This window comes from Battus philenor, unplaced genomic scaffold, assembly GCF_028537555.1.
Source record: "Battus philenor isolate CCGP_79_NKW_IND1 unplaced genomic scaffold, ilBatPhil1.0.hap1 SCAF_20, whole genome shotgun sequence".
NCBI lineage: Eukaryota > Metazoa > Arthropoda > Insecta > Lepidoptera > Papilionidae > Battus > Battus philenor.
This window is the reverse complement of record NW_027181683.1, coordinates 7,682,595-7,698,041: the sequence shown is the minus strand read 5'-3', so window position 1 is coordinate 7,698,041 and position 15,447 is coordinate 7,682,595. Positions and strand designations below refer to the sequence as shown.

At 32.9% G+C, this 15,447-nt stretch overlaps 1 protein-coding gene across 1 annotated transcript in view; it reads left to right on the top strand.

The window, feature by feature from the left end:
- Positions 1-13,034, top strand: part of Dgk (diacyl glycerol kinase 1) — a 117,311-nt gene extending 104,277 nt beyond the window's left edge. Inside the window, exons 9-24 of the mRNA XM_068765739.1 lie at positions 806-930; positions 1,994-2,070; positions 3,408-3,568; positions 4,431-4,541; positions 5,429-5,520; positions 6,082-6,222; positions 6,636-6,888; positions 7,858-7,944; positions 8,045-8,135; positions 8,672-8,774; positions 9,219-9,305; positions 9,538-9,693; positions 9,792-9,936; positions 11,453-11,521; positions 11,667-11,779; positions 12,416-13,034. Coding sequence (XP_068621840.1) covers positions 806-930; positions 1,994-2,070; positions 3,408-3,568; positions 4,431-4,541; positions 5,429-5,520; positions 6,082-6,222; positions 6,636-6,888; positions 7,858-7,944; positions 8,045-8,135; positions 8,672-8,774; positions 9,219-9,305; positions 9,538-9,693; positions 9,792-9,936; positions 11,453-11,521; positions 11,667-11,779; positions 12,416-12,508 — 1,904 coding nt within the window. The 3' untranslated portion in view covers positions 12,509-13,034. The remainder of the gene's footprint in view (positions 1-805; positions 931-1,993; positions 2,071-3,407; positions 3,569-4,430; positions 4,542-5,428; positions 5,521-6,081; positions 6,223-6,635; positions 6,889-7,857; positions 7,945-8,044; positions 8,136-8,671; positions 8,775-9,218; positions 9,306-9,537; positions 9,694-9,791; positions 9,937-11,452; positions 11,522-11,666; positions 11,780-12,415) is intronic.
- The last annotated feature ends 2,413 nt before the right edge of the window (positions 13,035-15,447 follow it).

Here is a 15,447-nt window from a genome sequence, read left to right as displayed (position 1 = left end):
ACAACCTATTTAATTTATTTAATAATTAATTTCATTGTACACGTGAGAAAGGTTATACATCGTTGCGTAGTAACTGAGAATAAAAAAAATAATTGGCGGTCCTATCTCGCTTGGCAATTTCTTCTAGACAACCATAAAACATATAATATAATGCATACATTTTTACAATAATTATTTAAAAAATATATAAATTTTGAAAATAATTGTCAAGGACTTCTTTAAAAATGTCCGGTTTGCTACCTAAATTATAATTAAACTGTAGATTAAGATAATTGGCAAATAAGTGTGCGTAAATAAATACCTTAAAAAATATGTACTTATCAATGACAGTATATGACGACTCCTCACTGTATTGCTTTCAATTGTGTAAATAATTTTCGTGAGAATGTTAGTACTCACCTCATCACTCATCACGATATTTTTGAAATCATAAGGCTTAAAGACTTGAAATCAGGCAAGAATATTACTTCGACTAGAAGTCAGGTAGGAGCTAATTCTAAAAATTCTAGCCGCAAGGGTGATTGAAGGGGCTTTAATAAAAATGCATATTTTCTAAATACATCTCTCATAAATATGAAGATAGGACAGAACTTTTTTTGCTTTTTAAAAAATAGCAAAAAATTTTTTTATTTCAATTTACACCCACAAATGGCAGTGCGAGCTACGCGAAACGGGCGGGGGACAGCTTGTTTAAAATAAAATTGTAAGCTCTTAACGAAGTGCCATTAACTATCGCTCTCCTCGGTTTATTTTTGCTGTCTCGTAACGAGCCACTGGAGCTCAGCTGTATAATATAATTTGACAGTTATGTTTCGGCTATACGACACCGACGGCAACGGCGTGCTCGACACCAACGAGATGGATTGCATCGTCAATCAAATGATGACCGTCGCCGAATATCTCGGATGGGAGACGTCAGAACTGAGGCCGGTTAGTAAACGTATTATTTTTTAAATTTTACAATCACCGTATCTCTGAAATTTAAAACAAAAGCTGTAAAAATACATTTTAAAACATCTTATTTAATAAGAATTATGAAACAGGCACCGACAAACATATAACTCCCGCTCGCTACCGATTAATGTCCCTATAATCACTACTGTATAAGCTATTGCTTGAAGATATTTCTTTACTATTACTTCTATGATTATACCATTAATTTTTAACGATCACTTTTTGAAAAGACTGACTACATAGTGAAGATTGCGGGAAGTCCCTGGATGCGGGCAAGCAAGATCAGTCATGGCGGCAATATTTGGAGGAGCACTGCCTTACTGTTGATATCTGGCTTACGTAATGATGATAATAATGAGGAATCACTTCTTACAATCACTTTGAAAAATCTCTCCTGTAATATAATATTATTCATTTCAAAATTAATGTGTGTAAAAAAAATCGCAGATATAAATTCAACAAGATTTAATTTTTTTAATTTAATTTAGATTTTGATTTATTTAGGAATTTTACAGTGAGGTGCACCAAAATATAAATTATTTTTTTAATTATTAATCAATAAATACATACAGTATACTAAACGAGTTAATAACACCATATTGAGCTTACACAGTACGCTTATGTCTACATTCATGTTTTAATTGGTTACATTATTTTTCCACTGTCTGATTTTTATTATGCTTATCCATAGAATTTAAAAAATCATAATACCGGTACTTATTATTTTCGTAGTTATATTTTTATATGTATAGATTATAAAATGCGAATACTTGTTATCAGCAAACTTGTGGCCTCCTTATGTTTAAATATATAAAATAAATCGAATTAAATAGGGTCGTCGAAAAACCCTGAGTCCAGGCCGCTTTTAACTCGTATTATTGGAACTTTATGGGGTCTATATTGAATAGTGGACTTCCTGCGGTTGAAATGACGATTTTGTGATGATTTTTTATTTACGAAAGAAGTATTCTTTGAAACATCCTAACGGTGTTAGTAGTTACATGATGTTATGATTTAACAACATTTTATGGTTTTTCAGATCTTACAAGATATGATGGTGGAAATAGATTACGACGCAGATGGAACAGTTTCTCTAGACGAATGGAAAAGAGGGGGGTAAGTATTATATTCTCTGGATGTCTTCGTTTTAATAAATGAACACAGTGGCAAAGTCGGTCATTATTAATTTTATATGAGATAACTGAAACTCTGTTTGAGAAATTATAAGTTTTAACAGAAGTTTTATTAGGTTAAAATTTAAAATTTGTCGCATACCATATACGCCTTTCTGACTGGTAGCTAATGAAATGTTACTGTGGTTTCTTTCGCCACTTCATTTCTTTTAAGGGTTACTACTCTGTAAATGTATACATAAATGTTAACATACCTTGAGAATTATATGTTCGCCTCCAGACTATTTCAATAATAATTAAAGTCAGATTAATTATTTAAAAAAAACATATAGTTCCGCTAGTTCCGCTGAGTTTCATACTACTCTGCCCAGGTTTAAAACAATTACCATTCGAACAGGTGGTAGGTTCATGTCGACGTCAATAATAAATCTAAACAATCCATCCTTGTTGAATAAATAATTTTTGAATTTTAATTTATTACTTGCACTTCTTCACTAATGATTTCCAAAGTGGCAGTAATAGTAATCCGTCTATAACAACGGCTTATTTAGAGCGCGAAGCCCCGGTGCCTAGTCCGAATATGTTAATTATATGTGTTGCTTCCTACAAAACAATCTTTCCAGGGACCTTTAAGCGTTGTGCGGCTCTAAGGCCGTATCACGCTCTCGTTATCGTCGCGTCGTCGTATATTTACATTAAGTTCATTAATTTATATATATTTATCATCATTGAGAACTAGTGTATTAGAGAGAAAATTTTAATCTCAGTTATTTCTGTAATTACCCGTAAGATTACAAAGCAATTCGTAGCCAATCAAAACAAGCCGTCCATGCTGTAGATGACTGTGTATTTTTTTAAGCAATTTAGAACACATAATTGAATATTCGTTTTAAAAATAAATTTCGATCTGTGCAATAAAAGGCCCGTCATAATAAAGTACATACCTAGGTACATGTTGAGATTTGACGAAAATATATATTTTTTCAAACAAGAAAGAACGTAATTATTTCTTTTGAAAATTATATTGGAGAGATATACTTGAAATATTCTGAAACATTCTGAAACATTCTATAGGAATATCCAAGGAAAACTAAAGGATTCCAAAAACATGCCTCCAAGTAAGCAGCCTCAGGCACAAATATCTTCGTGAATTTTGTAGCGGCCACACAATGTTACACTTCGTCGTTATGACTTTTCCTGCGTCATGGAACCAAGTCATAGAGTTGAACTGATTGAACTCTTGAAGCTTTGGTTGAAAGAATTTATATAAAAGAAAAGTGACTTTATAATGGTCCACTTTTTATTTGTGAATTTTTTCAGAATGACAACGATACCTTTACTTGTGCTATTGGGGCTGGACACGAACGTAAAAGAAGACGGCGAGCATGCGTGGAGGCTGAAACATTTCAATCGTCCTGCGTATTGCAATCTCTGTCTTAACATGCTCGTGGGGCTGGGGAAAAAAGGCTTGTGTTGCATATGTGAGTAACATTGTTATATATTTTAGTAATTTTGATATATTTTGGCTACACTTTGAGATTGGAATACAACACTATCAGTAACGAAATGTTTAAAGTATAATCGTACCCTCGGAATCAGCACATGCTACTTGGGGAGCCGTTTAAGTAAGGTATGCTGCAACCAAAATTTTACTTTGCCAGCATTATATAAAAGTAATACGACGCTACAAAACACTACTTGTTTACAGTATAATGAATGGCTCAAGATACATAGAATTCAACTTTATAGTAGATCGATTAAAAGCCTTTACGGAACCACCCATATATACAAAATAATGTGAAACGACAGAAATAGACCGCGTAACAATAGTACAATGACCACGGTTGTTACGAACATGACTATGAAAAATAAATATTTAACTGCTGCACTGTAATTTTGTAGCATTTTATTGGTATTATATATATTAGTTTTATAGAAATTTTTGGAGACTGTGTATAGTCTGAAGTTATCACTTCTTAATTTATGAAAAATATTATGCTTATATGTATTTTTAAAACACTGGCCTATATATATTTTTATGAGACGAATTTGTTGAAAAAAAAGGTTAAAATTTGTATTTAAAATGTTGAGCCAAATTGCGATCTTTGGGGGAGGCCTATGGCTTGCAGTGAGCTGATGAAATGACTATAATGATGATGAATAAAACAAATCCGCAATTTTGAAAAACAAAAGTTAATATTTGGTGGTCAAAAATAATATGTTTATAATAATATATTGAAATTTTAATTACTCGTTGATGATAAATTGGTATATTTTATGCAATTGTAACAACTACTGTTCCCATAACCTTACGCATAATTAATAAATATACGCTTATTCCAGTCTGCAAGTTCACAGTGCATGAACGGTGCGTGCAGCGTGCACCCGCGTCTTGCATAGCAACCTACTCCAAACGACGCGCGTCGGCCACTCTTGCGCATCATTGGGTTGAAGGTAAAACACAGTCTTACTTTCATTATTTATTAGTTTATTAATTTTCCACATTATTTGTTTGTATTATAATATTGCGCACTTGTACCTTTTCCTGTTTAGCAGGAATATTAATTTTTTTATTAATTTATTTTTCTATTTATTACCTTTGTTAAACATGTGTAACAAGATACATCTCATCCAATATCTATCACAACTGTCAGAACGCCTAGATATTACCAATAATATCTTACGACATTAAAACATGGTCTCTCACAGTTCTCATTAGGAAGCCTATAGAGGACTATTCAAAAGGTTTCACTGAGAGATCGAATAAGCTGATTCATAGAAGAACGAAAATAACCGACGAAACCCTGCGTTTTGGAAGTTTGAAATGGCAGTGCGAAGGTCACATCGCGCGCTGAATAAATTGCCTAAGGAGTCTTAAATTTTTGGTGTTGAGACCACGGACGAACAAGCGCAATATAGTACCTCCATACACTAATTAGACAATAGACTGAAAAGATTATCGTAAAACGTTGTATGCGATCTGCCTCCAACTGGCCCTATTGGAAATTTGCGAAGGATCCACGTGCAGTGGTGTGGACATCTTACGGGTGAAATAATAACGATAACACATGTGGGTATAACACAACACGGATAACAAAATCGACTAAGTTTGCTAAAAGCCATTCTTAGATTGCTTCTGGTACCCTTGTAACTTTATTATAGGTTAAAGGATGCCATTACAGAAGAGCGTAATTTGATTTAAATTTCAGTCAAATTTGTTTATTTAAGTACTCTTCTCTTGATATATACACAAAAATAAAATAATCTCTATGAATGTCAAAGTAAAATGTTTAAGGAAAACATTGAAAAAATACTATATAAAATTTAATAATGTTTTTTAGGTAATTGCCATGGCAAATGTGCGCGATGTCGGAAAAAGATTAAGGGTTACAACGGGATTACGGGTTTACATTGTCGTTGGTGCCACATTACCGTAAGTAAATTCTTAATTATACTATAATTCAAATGTGCTGAATGTACAATGATCTCAACCCTAAGTCACCTGGTCTTTGACAACTTTGGCACAACGCTTTGCAAGTTCCGAAAGAATATATCTATATATATATATATACATATATGAGTGTGTGTGTGTGTGTATATATGTATATTATGTTCATTCGATATATAACCTGCTTTTTTAACTAATTGCTATTGTCGTCGTCGTTTTAGCTCTCCTCCAAAGATATCTATAGGGTATATACCATAATGGCCACACTTGGCAGGCAAGTTGGCGAGCGCAATGTCCTATTATATTACTCAGAATAAGGTGCTGCCCATCCTCTGGCCACTTCTTTGTGAGCAGTGGCAATCCTATGTAATTAATGCACAAAGTGGGATTATCCCATAAGATTTCATCTCGGTAATTGAACCCGCAACCTACGATACCAAGTTTCATTCCTCTACCGCTGGAAAGGCACTGTTCACTTTAACTAATAACCTTGTATGAGCGTAACATGACCATTACATATACAATAAGTTTTGTATATTATTCCAGCTTCACAATCGCTGTGTGGGCAGTGCTGGCGGTGCTTGTTCACTAGGGAGGCACGCACGACATATTCTGCCGCCCACTGCCATCCGCCCGCTGGTGCTCGACCGCCAACGCTCTTTGCCACACCGTCCCCACCATGACCAGGTACATTAAACTTGCCAAGGCGTTGCTTGATGTTTGATACGCCCAGATTTCCATTATTATATTTATTAATATTATTATCTACATAGAGTCATTTATAATAACCACTAGTGTAAGTCATGGGAAGAAAGACAGATTCTGTCCGTTTTCTTGTGATAATTTTAATAATATCCTTAATACAGTAGTAGAGCAATTCATTACCAAGCTCTATAATTATGTAAATCATTTAACCTGTACTAGAATTTTTATAATTCTTTCTTAATTATTAATATTTCATCAGCTTCTAAGTATTTATTACAACAAATAAAAAGATTCCGGTAAAAATATACAAACATGACTAAAAATGATCTTATTTTTTCTTTTCAAAAATTTTTCAACTTTTTAAAAAAAATATTCCTTATACTTTTTTTTCTCAGCAAACTCTGCCAGTATCAATATCACTGCCCATCTCCATCTCGGCCACAGCGGAAGAGAGAAGAGAAGAAAAGAAGGAACCCCGTGCACCACCAATATCATTCCAGATCACCCCGCCAGAGGGCTCCTGTCCACTGCTCGTGTTCATTAACCCTAAATCCGGAGGTCGACAGGGCTCCAGAGTTCTGAGGAAGCTTCAATATATCCTCAACCCGAGACAAGTGCACGACATCGCGAAAGGTGGACCGATGCAAGGTACTTTAGAACCACGTAAAAAATAAAAAAATTTCAAACTAAACATTGATGACTTTTTATTTAATTTATTGTCTTAGCCGATATTTAAGAAATTTTAATTCATCATCCTAGTTTTTCAATCAAATACAGTTTATAGTTTGTGTATGCAGCAATTTCTATGAACACCAATATCAGAGACACAGAAAAAATATTTGGTATCTGCATACTTTTTTAATAAAAAAAAAAGTAAAGCCTCCGTGAACTTATTTTCCTAATTACGTGACTCGCGTATACATTTATCTTATGTTGTGAAATTTTGTCAATTATTCATTCATGTCAGCTGATGGACGCCCACTGCAATGTACAGTGTTACCACAAAGATCGCCACAATGACTAGTCTCGCGTTGCCCGCTTCCAGCGACCACGTCTACCAGCTCGTGATCTATACTCGAGAACCTTTCGGTCACAACAGCCGCCGGATGCGCGCATGTTGTGCCCCACATACTGCCACTTCAGACCAGTAATCCTTCCAGTTACGTCAGTGACTTTGATTTTTCTACGGATCCCCTCATTTTTGATTCGGCCTCATAGCGAAACTCCGAGCAGAGCTATTGCTCTCTGGGTGATCTTGAGCCTTCTTTTGAGACCACGTTTCGGATTCGTATGTCTTCATTGACAACACAGATTGGTCAAAGACCTTCGTCTTCACGACCTTTAATACATGTGAATAGCTTTCTTTATATTATTTTGCATTAATATTGTATGCGCTAACTTTTGGTTTACCAAATAAACGACCATAACAAAAATAAAATAACCTGTAATGTTCAATAACTAAATTTAAATTAAAAATGTTGATTGGCAAGCAATTAATTACTTGAACCTAAGTCCTTATGCAATAATTTTGCTTTACAGCAATACTTAGACATTGTTTATACTTCGTGTATTAAAAGAGATAATAAGTAGTGCTATTTCACATTGTTTTACTTTCAGGTCTCCAAATGTTTAAAGATGTGAGGAACTACAGAGTGATTTGCTGTGGCGGAGATGGAACCGTAGGCTGGGTCTTAGAAACCATGGGTATATTTTTTTATTTTATATGAATATGAATCGTAGATTATTTTTAACGTAAATCACAAATGAAAATAAAATCAAATAAAACAAAACATGTTTATTATAGATAAAGTTCCGATGGAAATGCAGCCAGCTGTCGGTGTGATTCCCCTTGGCACTGGCAACGATTTGGCCAGGTGCTTGCGGTGGGGTGGAGGGTAAGCGACTTTGATACTGTGTATGTAACAGTAACCACCGCCATGTGCCCTACTGTTGTTAAGTCTGAGTTTCGTAGTCAAATAGCCGTGTAATCATAATACTTTTTTGTATACCTCTTCCAAACCAAGGTGCGCCAGCTAAATAAGGCCTGGTAGTAAGCTCAGAGGCCTAGTTAAATATAATTTATAAATTCACCTTAGTGAAACAAAGAAAGACTCTCACTTTAATTTCATTGTAAGTTTTACGTCATGTTTAAATGGAAACTGTATATGTAAACTATTATATTCATTGAAATGAAACGTTATGCTTTGTAAGCCTATAGAAATTTCCACAACTAAAATAATAACAGAATTATTGAATAAAGTGCCCTGACGTTTGCCGCATTGGAAATGCTTGCTGTATGACTATGATGATTTAGTTGGTATACTTATATGCGCATACCGAAATAAATCAACCCTTTAATGACATGAATCACATATATCAAAAGAAATAAATATAAGTAATAGCTAATAATGAAAATATTTTTTTATTACAGCTACGAAGGCGAGTCGATTCACAAGATACTTGACAAGATCGCCCGTGCGAGTACCGTCATGATGGACAGGTGGCAGATCCACGTCGAAAACAGCAACGCAGCCGTGAGTTTTTACAATTTACACCCAAAGCCGCTCCGATTTACAGTGAAGCACATAGTTATATCAAGCGGTAATTCCTTCATAGATTTGAGGCTACGTTTTAGTCACGTTAAAATATGTATATAAGATGATACACATTATAAGGAAGTACAGATGTAACGAACAAATTATAGAGCAATATAGCTACCGAAAGCCCTGTACCACGCGTTAGGAAATCACGGCGAGGTGGGCTGTGGAGAAAAGAGAATGAGCGCCGCCGCCGCGAGCGTTGATGGTGGACTGACAGATAGAAGCGGCCTTTACTAGCCCCTATTTTGCCGAGCGCATACCTAAAGCGCAGTACAACAATTTCGGTCGTACGTAACATAATTTTACTTCTAAAAACTGATTTACTTAGGATTTTGACAATTTAATTTGGTTACATCTTAACTCCCCGATTATTTACAGTGCGAACAGCTACAAATGCCAGACTCCGCGCCGCATCCCACCTGTGTACCGTATAACATTATAAACAACTACTTTTCTGTTGGCGTCGTAAGTATATACTAAGTCAAATATTTTCATTATTTTACATTGATACACAATTGGGCAATAAAAAGCGTGAATCGGTATTTCGTCATTACAAATAATGAGAAAATAGAAAAGAAAATTAGTAAATTGCCAATATAACTAAAAAATGCTTACAATTATAATAACATGGAATAAACAATTGTAAAAGAAACTGTTAAGGATTTTTGTAAAAAAAATATTGGCGCATTCATTACAGGATGCTGCTATTTGCGTAAAGTTCCACACGGAGCGAGAGAGAAACCCGGATAAATTCAGTTCGCGTATGAAGAATAAACTGTGGTACTTCGAGTTTGCCACCTCTGAGCAGTTTGCTGCTAGCTGCAAAAATTTGCACGAAAACATCGATCTTGTGGTACGTGGTAATGAAATATGAAAATATCCTGTATATAGAGGTAGCTTTTGAAGGTTCGGTAGTCACAATAACGTTAAAGAAATATGTTTTAATTTTAGTGTGATGGAATGTCCCTCGAGTTGAATAAGGGTCCAGCGCTGCAAGGTGTGGCACTCCTGAACATTCCGTACGCACACGGCGGCTCCAACCTGTGGGGTGCCAGTGGGGCACATAGACGCGGCAGGTTTCCCAACGCACAGCAAGGTACCAGTTTATCACTACGATTAACTATTTTTCGTCCCTTGTAGGACTACCATAAATAAAGAACTGACATGAGCACTACCAGGCTTGTCGATTCTCAAAAGATAAAGGAAAACTTCGTATATACTAGAGGTAGTAAAAGCAAGTGCGCTATGATTGAAGTGAAGATTGTATGGGTGGTAGGCGTATTTTTTTCGTTTATTTATGGCTGGGAAGGAGAGCAAAATAAACGTGCGTTAACTTTACAATAAAGTAATAAATTTATTAGGTATAATACAGTATATGTTGAATGGTAACAATAATGATATATGAATTGTGATTTAAAAAAAATAGTATTTTGAAAGTTTTAGAGCATCTTGCAGATTTATTTCATGTCAATATTGGCCACTAATGGTATACTTTAGAATATTTTTGTATTACTTTAGAATATTATAGCTTTGTAGATTCAATTACAAAGATTATCATATTTAACGTGCTAATCTGAGATGAGCCCAATTTTGTAGAATTTAGAATCAAAATCAGATTCCTACATAAAATATGACATGCCTCAATTTAAAAAAAAGCCATCAAATGCGCTATAATCTTAGAAGATAATCTTCAAATGCACACAACAACTTGAGTCGGGTTTATATGCAAATGTAAAATAGTAATGTGTTTATTTTCTAACTTTTCTAACTTCATTAAACTATTATTAGTAATTTTTTATAAACTCGCTGTAACTTTTATTAAATAATTATGTAATAAAATTTATAGAAATATGTCAAATTTATTATTAAACCTCTTTAGTTTAAGTACCTTCGGGCAATGCAAATAGTATGCATATTATATCAAGGTCAAATTAAAAGTAAAAGTCAAGTGTAACACGGTTTCTATCATTACTTGAAATTTAACGATCAGTAATCGAGCAGAAGTGAAACATTAGAAGGTTTCAAGCTATTTATTCACGCCTAAGGTGTTCTAACCAGTGCTGGTAAAACCTAATAACATCGTATTATCGTCTATAATTGAATGTATCACTACCAGTTTATTATTTCTATTTACGTTCATTGCCCGCGGGGTGTATAATTTAATTTGATACACATCATACGAAGTGCCGGAATACTTCTAACAGGCTATGCAGCTTAAGCACCTTTAAAAGAAATTTAAGAAATTTAAGCAAAGTACCTCCTAGGTATTTTGAAATAGTAAGTGAGTATTATTACCATTATAACTCGAAAAATAAAATGAAAAAGTTTTTGTGTTTAATTTAAAATAAAAATAGAAATGGCAATCACTTTTTAAAACGTAGGTCTCAGTTATTTTAAGACAAGTACATTATATTAAATTATAAGTAAGAATTGTTTTAAACACATATATTAATCTGATATGACCACTCCAAATACAAAATCATCATTTTTTTCAAATGTGTCTTAGTAATTGCATAACAGCCAAAAAAATCGTACATTTTTTATTCTTCTTTCTCTTAAACTCATCTCGTAAATACACAACGACGTTTATTGCTAAAACTCCATGTTTACAGATATCGGTGACAAGCTTATAGAAGTTATCGGCTTGGAAAATTGTCTACATATGGGACAAGTACGAACAGGTGAAACTTTACAGATTATATAATACATTTTTTTTATTTCATGCTTATGTATTCAGTACAGGACAGAAACAAGCATTAAATATGCCGGTAATAATGTATATTTCGGAGTACCCATGTATTCAGACAATGTATATTTATCCAACAGGTCTCCGAGCATCAGGGCGTCGTTTAGCACAATGCAGTTCCATAACAATAACAACAAAGAGAACTTTCCCTATGCAAATCGATGGCGAGCCTTGGATGCAACCTCCTTGCAAGGTAATGCGTGCTTTGAATCATTTATGTATAAATCCTTGATTCGACATTTGGCCGAATATATTAGCTTGAGGCTACTGTAGTGTGTCACTATAAATTAATGTTTAACGAGTGTTGTATAAACACCTTTTAAATCATAGTGTTAATTATTAGGTATTTACGTATGAAATTTTCACTATCAAAACAAATATTTAGGATACGGTTTATAAATTCAAACTTATATCAGATTAAAGCTAACACAGTTTTGTTACGATATTTGTTATAAACTAGTAGACAGTCGGGAAGTAACGCCGATGTAGCCCATAACATTGACAAGTTGAGGTAGTGGGAAGACAACAAAGCGCAGATGGGGCCACCAGGCTTTTAATATTTTGGAACGGAAACTACCGCGGCCATTATTTCCCTTTTAAAGTTTTACAGCAAGTTAGTTACTGGGTTTATCAAACTTACAATTTCATGCCACAGAAAATGGTAAACATGGTGTCATCTTATAGTGGGTTTAGTATTATAAAACGCGTATGTAAAAATGTTAAACCAACAAATAGCAAAAAAATTAAAAAATACTTTGATTTAAGAAATTAATAAGCCAAATTGACATTTCTCTTCATCAGTGTTTAGTTTAGTTGTTTTTTTTTTCAGATAACTATAACACACAAAAATCAAGTTCCGATGTTAATGGGCCCAGCACCGGAGAAGGGCCGAGGATTTTTCAAACTGTTCGCTCACTGCTAACTTCCTCCACACTCATTCCAGATTTTTTAGTTTATAAAATAAATGTAATCATTAGCAAGAAGCTATGTAAACCTCTATTTACCAATAGTATACAAAAGTTACATTATTAAATAGCTTGCACGAATACCAAATGCGAATGGTTTATTCATCTATGAAAGTCATGCGATATCACGGTACAAAACATGTTCATATGTGTAAAATTATTTGCATTGTAAGAATGTCATTTAATGTAAAAATTTGGAATCCTTTATAAAAATGTAAACATTTAACTGAAGAGGTACATTATCGTAGTTCTCTAGTGTTGGTACTGGACAGAGTTGATACAGCCATCTTTCAACAGCACATTTAAAATCAATAGGCAATGGATGTTTAATAACGGGTATGAATATATATATTTTTATGAAAAGTACACAAAAAGTTTTAAATATAAGGGGTAATTAGTTAAAGGTGTTAAAGTTTCAAAGGGGTGAATGTATCCAAAATTCAATGGTTTCAGAAACAATAAATAACATATATATAATTTAGTATGAAAAAAGGTTATTTTTTATTTGAATAATTTTTTAATTATAAAATCATTTTTGTTTACTATCGGTTCCAGCAGAATACTGTCAGAAGTTACTGGTCTATGGCATTGCAATAGAAAAAAAAAATAATGTTACGTATTTCAGAATGATCACTAATCACTCTTTAGGCGAACATATAACCTATACATTACATACATTCAGCCGTTTAAAGCTTTTACGTCTATAACCAATCAATGTTAAACCCTAAAATTTGTGTCTATCTAATTCACTGTTTTTAATATTTTTTTAACAAATTTTTAGACATTACTTCCATTCACTTGTTTACCTTAAAGAACTATATATAGAGACAAAGATAACGTTAAAAGTAAATAAAATAAGTTTCACTAATTATTTGTTCTGGTCTACAGGAATATATGTATACAATTTTAATGACTCCATAACAGGTTCAATCACACAAATTTGACTTGGAGCCAGACAATGCGTCTGCACCGTACAAACAACAAATGTAGACTGACATTTAGCACCTGTATAAACGCATCCATAGCTCTTGGTATGAACTCTGTCTAGCAAATACAGTATATATTAGTCCATAAAATGCTTTTATCAAAGAATATATGATATTTGTTGTGAACTGTAAACAAATATTAATTGTTGTAACAATTATTTGTTGTATAAAAATAATGGTTTGTAACATAAGATTGATTGTTTAAATATTCGGTCCATCCGACGATCTAGTCGAGATATTTTAACGACTAAAATATTTAGATATGTGTATCAAATTGTTGTTACTTACGATTTGCTTTGCGAAAACTTTTTAAGTAATGATTATGTATAAATTGCACCTGAGCTCTACGTTCAGATAATTAATATTTTGTTCCTGCCTTAGCATATGTGTAGCTTAATTATATTATATGTAAATGTATGTCTATTTACGTAGGAACTTAGTTAATACGTTCTACTTAACTCAAGATACTGCTTGACGTCCTCGGTATGAACGATATACATTTTGAAAATTTGTACCAAGCGAAGAACGTCCATTTTGCGATATTGTATAACTATGTGAAAACTTAAGAATATTTTACCTTTTAATGTATTATATAGTCTCTTGCTTTTGCAACAGTTATACAAAATGTGTTGTAAGCAGAACCTTAGAGAAATTAGCGTATTTAATAAAATAATTGTTGTAAATCAAACATAATGCAATGGAAGGATTTGAATACGAATAGATAGACATTTTGCTTTCAATGTTTTTAATATTAACTGCGTATTTACATTTAAAAGATCTTTCGAACTGCGTATACGTTTGTTTTTAATTAGCTTATGATAAAATTTATTATTTTCTTAATTAAAATAACATAAAATAATGAATTTATTTATTAGTAAAAATTTTCTATTATTTTTCGTATGTGTAATGTTGATGTAATTAATTTCAGGTTGATAATCATCGCTGTTTGTCTAATGTATAATATTACATTTACTTGATTATTATAAGAAGTTGTTAATGGTGTACAAGTTGAAATTTATTCGAATGTTTTAATATAGCCATTAGAGATGTTTAATCGTGATATTATGGTTTTCAATTTTTAAATTGTTATTTTTTATCTGTAATGCGCTCATAACTAAGTCTTGTTCGAGTAAACATATGTACATGTCGTTAATTCTTTTTTCATTAATACTTTAGTACGCAAATTACATCGCTGACTTAAGCTATCATATATAATATGCAAAATTAGAACGACACATATAATATAAAATAATTAGTTCCCTCATTATAGTTATCGTCTGCAACTTTATTTACGTAAACGTAGACAAAACTTTAATTGAAGGGATGATACCTCAATCGCACGAAAAACACTTAAATTTTTCTCCACTTTCAAAAAAATTTAATCCGGTTCTCAATTTAACTCGTTAAGAGTACACGTCAAATTTCAATAAATATCTCCATGAATTGCACTTAAATTTATTGAAATGAATAAATTCCTTTTAATAATTTAAATAGAACTGTAAACTGCTTTGCGGGCCCTAGCTCGAATATCACTCTTAAAGTTAATAACTCTATTACTCTATTTTTATTACTGTGTTATTCAAACAAGAGAAAAATAGGGTCTAATGTACATAACCATTAACTAACATACAAGTGGCTCCCATACACAATATTTTATATAATTCCTGCTTAAAGTTGGTCCCTGGGGATTTGTAAACGAATTTGTTAAATATAGACTTCAAAATAACACGTATAAATTCAATAAACAAAATAGGTATATATTAAGAAGCAACCCATATTTTCACATTGAATAAACTTTCATATCTATACACTATAGAAAGGACTATACTTTCGATAATAATACGGTCACCATATTAATTGTTGGTATCAAAATTATCTCAAACTGTCAAGTAACTCAAGTGATTTTTTAT